Source organism: Mesoplodon densirostris, chromosome 3 (assembly GCF_025265405.1).
Source record: "Mesoplodon densirostris isolate mMesDen1 chromosome 3, mMesDen1 primary haplotype, whole genome shotgun sequence".
Lineage (NCBI taxonomy): Eukaryota > Metazoa > Chordata > Mammalia > Artiodactyla > Ziphiidae > Mesoplodon > Mesoplodon densirostris.
The window spans coordinates 56,895,032-56,907,642 of NC_082663.1; the positions used below are offsets into that span (position 1 = coordinate 56,895,032).

The 12,611-nt window shown below is 41.3% G+C and overlaps 1 protein-coding gene across 1 annotated transcript; it reads left to right on the plus strand.

Annotated features, from left to right (window-relative positions):
* Positions 1 to 735: 735 nt before the first annotated feature.
* Positions 736 to 8,184, plus strand: CCNB1 (cyclin B1). Its single transcript, XM_060092986.1, has 9 exons — positions 736 to 902; positions 1,514 to 1,684; positions 1,781 to 1,948; positions 4,061 to 4,243; positions 5,646 to 5,804; positions 6,021 to 6,257; positions 6,532 to 6,672; positions 7,291 to 7,401; positions 7,953 to 8,184. The coding sequence occupies exons 1-9, from the start codon at positions 882 to 884 to the stop codon at positions 8,058 to 8,060; spliced, it is 1,299 nt and encodes a 432-aa protein (XP_059948969.1). The 5' UTR covers positions 736 to 881; the 3' UTR covers positions 8,061 to 8,184.
* The last annotated feature ends 4,427 nt before the right edge of the window (positions 8,185 to 12,611 follow it).

Consider the following 12,611-nt stretch of genomic DNA (forward strand, 5'->3'; position numbering starts at 1 on the left):
AGAGATTAAGTAAATGATAAAGCAAATGGGGTAAAATGTTAAGGATATTTGAATCTGGGTAAAGGGTATACGTGTGTTCCTTGTAATATTTTTGTTTGCAACTTTTCTAAGTTTGAAATTATTTTCAAATTAAAAGTAAAACAAAAAGATTGGCTTTGGGAAAAAATTTGATTGAAGTAATCTGGCACGTTAAGAGGCTGGCAATATTCTTGAGACAATTACCGTTGTGGAAACGTCATGGATCTAAAGAAATCTAAGTTTAGTCCCCTGTTACTAATTTGTGATCCTGAGAAAGTCACCCAAAGCCTCTCTGAGTTTGTTTCTCCAACCCAGAGTGCTGCCAAAATGATCAAATTAAAGAATGTATATACAAAAGCCTTTCCTGCTACATGCCACTGCAGAAGAGGAAAGTGTGTTTAACAATAAGTAGGACTAAAGCCATAACATCCTCTCACGTCAAACCAGCGGCTCCACTCTCTTTTCCAAGGCCCTGCTAACCATGGCTGCGCACAGGTTCGCCCCTCCAGGTGGGCGGTGATCATCCCTCTCCAGGTGGCAACAGTAGCTGCTTGAGGGCGCAGGCGCCGAGTCAGATCACGTGACGGTCTGGCCCCACCCCCGCCCGGACTTCTTCGCGGGATCGCCCTGGAAACGCATTCTAGGCGGAACCGGCCGCCGCCAATGGGAAGCGAGCGAGTGCCACGAACAAGCCAATAGGGAGGGAGCGGTGCGGGGTTTAAACCTCAATCGGTGCCCGATTCCTCCCGGCGTGCTGCGGAGGAACGGCTGCTGGCCTGCGGTGGGTTCAAGGTCCCCGGCTGGTCTGGGGCTCCCGTGCTCTGCTTCTCCCTACTGAGCTGCTGCCTGGTGCAGAGGAAGCCATGGCGCTCCGGATCACCAGGGTGAGCTGCTAGGGACGGTGAACAAACGCGGCTCTCCTGGCTCGCTGCGTCTCCTCTCCCTATGTCGCCTGCTGGAGTTCCGCTGGCAGGAGTGGACCGGGACAGATTTGGGGGGAGGATGGCGGTCGGTGGGCCCCTAAAATAGTGGGAGAGTTTGGGGTGCGGACAGACGGAGAGAGGAAGGTGAGAAAGAAGTGGATGGGGCTTGGATAAAGTGGGGGGGGGAGGGGACAAATGGAGGGTAGACGCGAAACCTTTTGTAAAAGGTGACGGAGGACCCCTGAGCGACCTCCCACCAACTGCATAACTCCCTCCCCACAGGAAAGGTGCCTGCAATTGAAAGCTTTTTCGATTTCCTTTCAAATGTAAATTCATGGTATTTTAGGTCAGGCGGGGGCTGAGCAGGCAATCCCTCAATAGGTGAAAGAACTGGTTCGGGGAGGAATCTGGCTTGTTACAGCTTTAGCGTAGACCCTGGAACGCAGGTTTCCCCTAGGAACCCATTTACTAGTCGGCATTCCTCCTGAGAGCCTCTGTTTTGCCCCCGCTTTAACCGTTGATTTACTCTAACTTGGCTGAGCCAGCTCTCAAAGTGGTCTTGCTTTTTACAGAACACGAAAATTAATGCTGAAAATAAGGCGAAGATCAGTATGGCAGGCGCAAAACGCGTGCCTGTGGCCACTGTTGCAGCCTCTAAGCCTGGGCTGAGGCCAAGAACAGCTCTTGGAGACATCGGTAACAAAGTCAGTGAACAGCCACAGGCCAAATTGCCCCTGAAAAAGGTAACTGTCTTTCTGATTAAACTACTCTGTAAGAGTCTGCCTTCCAACTGTGACCCGTGATGGAGAAACATTCCATTCTCTCCTTTTCATCCACAGGAAGCAAAAACTTTAGCCGCTGGAAAAGTTATTGCTAAAAAACTACCAAAACCTCTGGAAAAGGCTCCTCCTGTACCTGTGCCGGAGCCCCAGCCGGAGCTGGATCTGGAGCCAGAGCCGGAAACCGAGCCTGTTAAAGAAGAGAAACTTCCCCCTGAGCCTATTTTGGTAAACTTAACTGTAATATTTTAGAGCCTGTTGATTGTTTCTTTTCCCTTCATTTTACTAATGCATGGCATAGCATTTGACTAAATAGGAAAAATAGTAACATTTATAGAGCGCTTAGCAGGAGGTAGGCTCTGCTAAGCACTTTACATGCATTAGCTCACATAATCTTACACTCTCTCAGTGCGCTGGTATTATTACCTCTACTTTTAGATAATGACATAGAGAAGTATTAAGTATCTTTCCTAGAGTCATATCTCATCAGTGGCACATAATTGGATTCAAACCCAGGCTATCTGGCTTCAGAATCTATGCTTTTAATTGCTTTGTTATGCTACCCCTCCTTTGTTTACCGTACTGAGTAGTAGCTGCCTGGACTAAAGATTTTGCTGTCTTTGAGTACAAGCCATCTCTGGCCAGAATTTATTGACTGAAACACAGATTGTTCTCTTGAGTCCTTTTTTTTTTTTAACTCCATAATGTGGCCAAATAATAAGTCTGTAACACTGTAATTTATATAAGGATGTAAAGCAGAAAATGGAGCTCTTCAGAGAAGGTAAGATGAGTTAACACTTAGCCTCAAAAACCAAGAACATTTTATTAAATATCAGGTATGTAAATGTATCTACTCCTGTGAAGAAAATATACACCATCTAGAAGAGGCTGCTTTCCTGAAACTGCAATGAACTGCATTCTTTTTTTTTCTTCAATATTTATTTATTTGGTTGTGCCAGGTCTTAGTTGTGGCTTGCTGGCTCCTTAGTTGCGGCACTTGGGCTCCTTAGTTGTGGCATGCGAACTCTTAGTTGCAGCATGCATGTGGGATCTAGTTCCCTGAGCAGCAACGAACTGCATTCTTAAGTTCTAATTTTTAAAACTTCATTAAAGCTGGTTGGGAAAATGATCGGTTAAAGTCATTCAGCCTAGCTCTCTATATCTAAGGGAAAGGGATGTGAGGCTATGGCTTTAGTATTGTCCTTCTGGACATACCACAGAAACCTGTAGCATGCGCAGTCTTTAACTGGCCATACCAAAAGACCTGAGCTTTCCATCAACATACTGATTCTTGCCTTCACTTTCCCACCCTCTTTTTTTAAACTGATAACCTTCTCATCCTTCAAAACAGCTCAATCATCAACACCTAAAGCTTTCCCAACCCTACCCTAACTTCCCCGCACCTCTAGGATTTTTTCAATCAATCTCTTTACTTCATTTACTTATTTCTTTTAAATTCAAAGCCCCTTGAGGACACCATAAAGCCAGTGCTTAGCACAGAGCTTAAGAAAGTGCTCAATAAATGTTTGGACAACGGGGTAACTGGAGCTTGAAGAAAATGGTTCATGATAACAAAGCCAGTTAATCCTTAGTAGTTTGGGGGCTTCCCTGGTGGCGCTGTGGTTAAGAATCCGCCTGCCAATGCAGGGGACCCAGGTTCGAGTGCTGGTCTGGAAAGATCCCACATGCCACAGAGCAACTAGGCCCATGTGCCACAACTACTGAGCCTGCGCTCTAGAGCCCGTGAGCCACAACTATTGAACCTGCGTGCCACACTACTGAAGCCTGTGTGCCTAGAACCTATGCTCCGCAACAAGAGAAGCCACCGCAATGAGAAGCCTGCGCAACTCAATGTAAAGGAGACCCCACTCCTGCAACTAGAGAAAGCCCGCGTGCAGCAACAAAGACCCAACACAGCCAAAAATAAATAAATAAAATCCTTAGTAGTCGGGGACAGGACTTGTGTTCTCCTGTGCAGTGGGAAGCAGGCCATGTTACTAAAGACTAACTTGCCATTCATTTGGATTAACTTTACATGACATTGCTAAGCAAATGCATTACTTATCAGTTTCCTTTGGAGGAAAGTCTAGACGTGAACTTGCTTCCGCTCTGTTTTACCTGTTAGCATTCTACTGACTCTAAACTGATTCAGTCTAAGTTGGCATTTCATCTTTCATATTATTCACTTGCTGAACACAAATTGAATAAATTTGAAAAGGTAAATGAATCGTATGTCTGTTCAGCAGATAGTCTCTTGAATTGGTACCAATAATCTGACCTTCATTCCCAAATTGTATGCTCCTCTTTGCTATTATTTCAAAAAGTCTATTCTGTTTCAAGGTTGATACTCCCTCTCCAAGCCCCATGGAAACATCTGGCTGTGCCCCTGCAGAAGAATATCTGTGCCAGGCTTTCTCTGATGTAATTCTTGCAGTGAATGATGTGGATGCAGAAGATGGAGCGGATCCAAACCTTTGTAGTGAATATGTAAAAGATATCTATGCTTATCTGAGACAACTTGAGGTCAGTAATATTAAACCTTTGTTTTTTCTAAACTGCATCTAGCTTTATTAAAGAGATTTTCCATTAACAGTTCACAACAATTTAAGCAAGATATGAGCAGCATTTCTTAACAGTAGGTTCCACTTTGAAATTCTTCGTAGAAAAATAAAAAGGCCCAAAGTAAGCCAAGGAAATCTTTTTTTTGGGTGGGGTGGGGGTTGCATGCATGGCTTTTGGGATCTTAGTTCCCTGACCAGGGATTGAACCCCGGGCCTGGCAGTGAAAGTCCTAACCACTGGACCGCCAGGAAATTCCCAATGAAGTCTCTATTTGCCATTTTGAACAGGGAAAATTCAAAGTGAGAGTGGATACTACCATGGCTTTTCCTAAAGGAAAGTCCACAGATTGGAAGGTATTTTATATCTATCCCAGTTAGGAGTGAGTGAGTCCCAAATTCTGGGTTTAAGGAGCGTAACAGGCAGGAGGTACATGGTAATGGAGAAGATGCTGAAAAACTGTAGCCAAAAAAAGGCATTTTGGGTCAGTGTTGCTTATGAGCATGTGATATCAGGGAAATTGTTCTTTGTGTCCAAGAGGAGTATACTCAAAAACTAAAGGTTTTGGTTTTCTTCCATTTCATCCCATTTCTGAAACTTTCTATTAGTGTCCTTTGCCCTCTTCCCCCTCAAACAAGGAAGGATTCTGTATGTTAACAACATAAGCTATACAGTTACCAAATTTACCCAGTTGCTTGTTTATAATGCGTTGTGTTCTAGTGACATCATTAACATCTTCAGGCTCTTGCCTGGTTCTTTTGGGCATCTCCATTTTCTACAGGATTGTCCTGTAAGAAGACTTCCTTGCCAGGACCAGCCTTCTGCTGTGGATTTCTTTTCTCCCTTGTCTTTAAAGTTTGTGTTCTAACTTTGGAGGAGTGGGTTTTGCAGATGTGTGTGCTGGATTTTGATGGTTGACTTTTGTTACCTATGGTGTTTTGGGGGTTTAAACCCTGGAGTAGGAGTGGTAGCATATTGGTTCCAGCTGATCTGGGAACTGCTGCTATTTTTTTCTACTTCATAAAGCTCAGGTTGTGGGTTTAGAGTCTTAAGTGAAAAGATCTGAGGTGATAGGTAGTATGGTATCCTTATTTGGGAAGAAGTGGGGAAAGGGTGTGGGCCAGTAGTAGTGATAGTGAATTGGACATAGTAAGATGTGCCAATATGAAAACCTGCCACACTGTCCTGTTTCATGTTTGCTTTCTTTGTTTCTCAGTGATAGAGCTGTTTGCAGTGACCAAATGAATAACTGAGTTAAGAACCGTTAGAGATTCTAAATGTTCCAGAGCTATCTTGAGGTGACTATTTCTGGTCAGAAATGTCATGTGGAGTCTTGCTTCTTAGGATAATCAGCATTTCTTTTGCAGGAAGAGCAAGCAGTCAGACCAAAATACCTACTGGGTCATGAAGTCACTGGAAACATGAGAGCCATCCTAATTGACTGGCTAGTGCAGGTTCAAATGAAATTCAGGTTACTCCAGGAGACCATGTACATGACTGTTTCCATTATTGATCGATTCATGCAGGTGAGCATAATTCACCAATTGAGGGTTCTCCCTTCCAGGGTCCTAGCTGAGTCATAAAAAACAGACTTTTTCAGCTAAAATCTGTCTTGAGGCATGGGGTGTCATTAATTGAGATTCCGTTGTGAGAGTGTGTCTTTCCCACCACTCCTTCACAATTCTGTGCCTCCTTTTTCAAATATGTATTACTTATTGATCCAGTTGCAATTCCCATTGCAGGATAATTGTGTGCCCAAGAAGATGCTGCAGCTGGTTGGTGTCACTGCCATGTTTATTGCAAGCAAATATGAGGAAATGTACCCTCCAGAAATTGGTGACTTTGCCTTTGTGACCGACAACACCTACACTAAGTACCAAATCAGACAGATGGAAATGAAGGTTCTGAGAGCTTTAAATTTTAGTCTGGGTCGCCCTCTACCCCTGCATTTCCTTCGGAGAGCATCTAAGATTGGAGAGGTACAGATTTCTTGAAACCTTTGGTATGGTACATTAGGGAATACCGCTGGCCAATAAGATCTAATTGAAGTGCCTTGTATGTATACCTAACTACGTGAGGAAGGGATAAAGATGGTATTTATTTCCAATCAGGCTGTATGTTAATATTATTATTAAAGCCTTTCACGGGCAATTGCATTTGAGAGTTTGTAGGCAAACATCTGTAGTTAGTTATGGGCATACCGGTTACCGCCAATGCAGAATTCTCTGACAGAACCTATGGGTTTTATTCCAGGTTGATGTTGAGCTACATACTTTGGCCAAATATCTGATGGAACTAACTATGTTGGACTACGATATGGTGCACTTTCCTCCTTCTCAGATTGCAGCGGGAGCTTTTTGCTTAGCACTGAAAATTCTTGATAATGGTGAATGGGTAAGCTGTGACCCACAAACTGAGGTTACCCTGAGCTTTTAAAATTATAATATTTACTGCATACAGAACTGTTGTCATTAAAGGCCAGTTCAGATGGTTCTTAAATATGGCATCTACTGAGGGAATGATTTAACATATCTTGTTTGTGATATCTCCATAAAATGCTTCCATTTCATTGCCTAATCTCATCTATCTATACCCCTTTGAGAAAGGCAGAGCAGCTGCTACTCCTTACAGATGGAGAAGCTCAAGCAGGTCAAATGACATACTAGAAGTTCGTTCGTATTCGTTGATTAAACAAATATTTCTCCTATATGCCGTGTGATACTCTAGGCCCTAGAAATAGAATTACGAACGAGAAAGTCAGCTCCAAAGAACTTGGAGTCTAGCTTTGGGGTGGGCAAGTCAGCAATTACAAAAGTGTAATTAGGTTGGAGCACAGGATCCTAGAGAAGCCATGAAAGAAGGGTATTTGGGGAAGAAGGGGTCTTAAGCTTGTCTTAAATTTTGATTATAATCAGTCACACAGTATCTACTTCCCTACCCTACCCTACATCTAGAAATTTTATGAAAACCATTGGTGATGAGCATTTTCAACATTAACTTTTGTTGTCTTAGACACCAACTCTACAGCATTACCTGTCATACACTGAAGAATCCCTTCTTCTTGTTATGCAACACCTGGCTAAAAATATAATCTTGGTGAATCGTGGGCTTACAAAGCATATGGTGAGTCAATGGTACTGTATGGTGTTGGGAAAAGTGGAAAATCATTAAGATTTTGTGTGGTTTTTTTAAAATATGTATATAAATTTATTTATTTATGGCTGCATTGGGTCTTCGTTGCTGTGCTCAGGCTTTCTCTTGTTGCGCTGAGCGGGGGCTACTCTTCATTGCCGTGCGCAGGCTTCTTATTGCGGTGACTTCTTTCGTCACGGAACACAGGCTTTAGGTGCGCGGGCTTCAGTAGTTGTGGCACTCAGGCTCAATAGTTGTGGCTCTCGGGGTCTAGAGCTCATGCTCAGTAGTTATGGTGCATGGGCTTAGTTGCTCCACAGCATGTGGGATATTCTTGGACCAGGGCTCAAACCCTTGTCCCCTGCATTGGCAGGCGGACTCCTAACCACTGTGCCACCAGGGAAGTCCATTCATTAAGATTTTATGCCTGTAAATTCATAGCTTGCTTTTAAGGAGTTGATTTTTAAGTGTATATGTGTATCGTTGGTTCTTAGGATGTTTTCCTCTTTCCCTTCATTAATTACTATGCTTTTCTCTTCCAGACTATCAAGAACAAGTATGCTACGTCTAAGCATGCTAAGATCAGCACTCTAGCACAGCTGAATTCTGCACTAGTTCAAGATTTAGCCAAGGCTGTGGCAAGGGTGTAACTTGTGAACTTTGGAATACTATAAAATCTGCAAATAAAATTGGCACCATGTGCCATCTGTACATATAATATGTTACATTTATTTACTTTTAATAAAGTTGTAGTCCTTTTTACTTAAACCTTAACTCATTTGAATGTGGCTACTTCCCACTTGAGGATAAAAGTTGTTTTAAAGGTACAGTGGGGGAATAGTAAAAAAAACTGCTTTCAATTACCTGGGGACCCAATTAATATACACAATTTGGTCTTCTTCGTTCTTGTTTTATGTACCTGGCTTTACTTCAGATAAATTACTAAGCTCTTGAAGGCATTTACAATCCTTACTTGCTTTATGTCATACTGTATGTAAGCCCAGTCATCTTAAGAGAATTGGCTGCCTAGTTCTATGTAAGGAAAAGTACCACCTCATTCCCAGTTCCCCTGATTTCTATTTCCTCTGGTGGTTGCTGCTATAATTCTAAGTAATCTACTCATACCACTTTCTTAAATTATCAACTTAAACTAGTATCAACTTTTTCACTTGGAAAAATAAGAATTTTAATTTATATTCAAAACCTAGTTTGCTTTTTCTTTATTGGTTAAGAAAATAAAACAATCCTCAAAACAAATAAGAAAGTATCTAAAAACGTTTATTTACCCGCCCTCTCTTACTCTCCTATGTCTCAATCCCATCCACATGAAGGATATCAGGAGTTTGGGATGTATCCATTCATGCCTTCTATGAATATAGACCTGCATGTAAATTGTTATGGGGGGGTATTAAAAAAATGAGATCATACTATATACCTAGCAATTCTTTCAACATGGACAAGCCTTACCTGTATTTGGGCATTATAGTCCATAGTATGGATATACTATAATGTAATTAACCATTCCCCTGTTTATGTTCAGATTGCTTTTTGTCTTTGCTCCTACAGACAATGCTGTTTAAATGTCATTATATCCCATGCCTTTCTTTATGTACACTGGGTTTTCCAAAGAGTGTCTTCTAAGTTCTGGCAGGTACAGCCAGCTGACTTTCTCAATGTCATCAGCAATAAATGTACAGAAGTTCTGGTTTTCTCTGCATCCTTGCCAGAACTGAAGGTAATCATTCTCTTTAATCTCTGTGAGTTTGGCAAAAAATATCCTATTTTGTTTGCTGTTTATTTATACTTCTCATGAGTAGTTGAATCAATTTTTGTTGTCCGTTTACTTATCAATTTGTAAGGCTTTCCCAGTTTGTCGTTTGCCCTAAATCTGTTTATGCTATATCTTTTGCCATGCAGACACTTTAAATTTTTATATTATCCAAACTATTTTTTCTGTAGTTGCTTTCAGATTTTTGGTGTTAAGGTCAACTCCATCCCCAAACCATTACCATCTCTTAAATTTCTAAATTTTTCCTGTTTAGGTCTACAAGCCCTCAGTAAACTTTTTGTATGTTGTATGAGATAGGATTCTTAACTTCCAGATGGATGCCCATTTGTGCCAGCCAGTACTATATGTTTAAAGTCCTCCTTGTACGATTGAAACATCAGTTTCTATTGTTCCCTGATCTACTTGTTTCTTCCTGTGATTAATACAGTTTTACATTAAGTTTATCTGGTATGAGGAGGCTACCACTGTTTCCCAAATATGTGGGGGCAATTTCAAACACATGAACCTTAAAATTATGTCCAGTTACTGAAAAGCTCCTTTGAGATTTGACTGTATATTATATACATATATATAGAATGTTATGTACTAGCTCTGGATGGACTGATATTGTCTTCCCATCCAGAAACATTTTTCTCCATCAAAGACTTGTTGCATGCCTTACATTGCAATGTTAGAATTTAATTATGTAATTGCTGTACTTTTCTTGTCAAGTTTATTGCTGGGTTTATGCTTTTTTTTGTCACTATTGTGAATAGGCCCTATTTCCCACTTCTATTTTTTATTGCTAGTTGTATTTTTGTTACCCAGTGGACATCGATGTTCTTGATTTTAGTGCTTTTCTAGGCCTTAAATCCCCAAATTCTATTTTTTCAACTATATGATATATATATATATTTTTTTTTAATGCAGAGGGACTGCCTTTTAATTAATTTATTTATTTTTGCTGTGTTGGATCTTCGTTTCTGTGCGAGGGCTTTCTCTAGTTGTGGCAAGCGGGGGCCACTCTTCATCGCGGTGCGCGGGCCTCTCACTATCGTGGCCTCTCTTGTTGTGGAGCACAGGCTCCAGATGTGCAGGCTCAGTAGTTGTGGCTCACGGGCCTAGTTGCTCCGTGGCATGTGGGATCCTCCCAGACCAGGGCTCGAACCCGTGTCCCCTGCATTAGCAGGCAGATTCTCAACCACTGCGCCACCAGGGAAGCCCCAACTATATGATTTTTAAGTTATTAGAATCTCCAACATGACATTGATAATTGGTAGATCCCCATCTTATTCCTGGATTGGACATCTCTTCAGTAGTTTTACCATCTAATATTTATCTGTTAGTCTTTAAAAAAAAAAACCAGAAAAACCCCAATGATATCATAAGCTGAAAGAGTAAATAAAATTCCCCAGCCTTGACTATTAAAAACTCTTAGCAGGAAGAGAAATTTAAAATCTATTCATTTATTGAAAGCTAGCTAAATTAATCTATAAAGTCACCTGGCCTGTTGCTGCTTATAATGGTAGCTTTCCATGGTTTTTTGGTGTTTTTTAAAAATTCCCCACCACCACCACCTCAGAAAATCATCCATTCTGGATTTTCTAAATTACAGCTGTAGAGGTATATGATATTATTCAATCTCTTTTGTATTGTATCTTCTCATTCCTGATGTTGAATACTTGTGTTTTCTAATCAGGCTTGCCTAGGGGGTCTTTTACTGGTGTTTTGAAACAATGATACAAAGGTATCATTTGTACTACCTTTATTTGGTAGTTTTAGCTTTTATGTTAATTCTTACCATCTGCTTTTCTTTTGGTTATTTTCTAGTCTAGGTTAAATACTTAATATATTTTTAGTAATAAAAGCCTTTGTATATACATTTTCCTCTGTGATAGCTGGTTTCTAAAGTCCTCTTTCGTCAATATCTGGTTATTTTGTGATCCTTTTTGATCTGGAGATTATTTTACTGCTTATTTTCTAAGTAGTTTGTTTATTTATTTTTGCTGCATTGGGTCCTCGTTGCTGCACGCGGGCTTTCTTTAATTGTGGCCAGCGGGGGCGTCTCAGTGCGGTGGCTTATCATTGCAGAGCACGGGCTCTAGGTGCACGGGCTTCAGTAGTTGCGGCACGTGGGCTCAGTAGTCGTGGCACGTGGGCTCAGTTCCTCCATGGCATGTGGGATCTTCCCGGACCAGGGATCGAACCCGTGTCCCCTGCATTGGCAGGCAGATTCTTAACCACTGCGCCACGAGGGAAGTCCCAGTAGTTTATTTTTTTTGTCAGACATGTATATGTTGGTAATTTTTTATTTCATTGGAAATAAGGTCTATAAAAAGCCTTTCGAAACTTTTCTATGTGGATAAGTACTTGACTGACTTATGTAAATATTCCATGGATTTTATTTCCTAATAGGAAGCAAAGTTTTAGTGATTTACGTAGGCAAATATTAAGGCTACAGAGAAAAAAACTGTATGGCGGTCATATACACGCGTGTGTGTACTTGTGTACATAAATTTCTATTTTTAAGAGCCATTTGAAAGTAAATTTCAGGTGTCAATATAATGTCCCCTTAAATACTTCCATCATGCATCTATGTCCTAAGAATTAAGACCCTTAATTTTGATTTGGACCATTTTTAAAGTCTTTATTGAATTTGTTACAATATTGCTTCTGTTTTATTACATTTTGGTTTTTTTGGCCACGAGGCATGTCGTATCTTAGCTCCCTGACCAGGGATCGAACCTGCACCCCTGCATTGGAAGGTGAAGTCTTAACCACTGGACCACCAGGGAAGTCCCCACAATCTTTTTATCACACTAAGAAAGTTAACAACTCCATATGTAATATACAGTACATAATCAAATTTCCACAGTCATTCCAAAAATGTCTTACATTTTCCAATCCAGAGCTCCAAGTTTCATTTCTTTTTCCATACAGAACAATTGCCCTGCCTTTTTTTTTTTTTTTTTAAATTATTTATTTTTGGCTGCATTGGGTCTTTGTTGCTGTGCGTGGGCTTCTCCTTGCGGTGGCTTCTCTTGTTGCAGAGCACGGGCTCTAGGTGTGCAGGCTTCGGTGGTTGTGGCGCATGGACTCAGTTGTTGTGGCTTGCAGGCTCTAGAGCACAGTCTCAGTAGTTGTGGCGCGCAGGCTTAGTTGCTCCGGGGCATGTGGGATCTTCCAGACCAGGGCTCGAACCCGTGTCCCCTGCACTGGCAGGCAGGAAGATTCTTAACCACTGTGCCACCAGGGAAGTCCCAATTGCCCTGCTTTTTAACATGAATTGTCTAGGCCATTTTTCTTGTAGAATGTCCTTCATTCCAGATTGTTGTCTGATTGTTTCTTCATAGTTAAGTTCAGGTTATGCATTTTGGCGAGAATATTGGTAATTTGCACAACCTATGCATCACTGGAGTCACGTATCAGATTG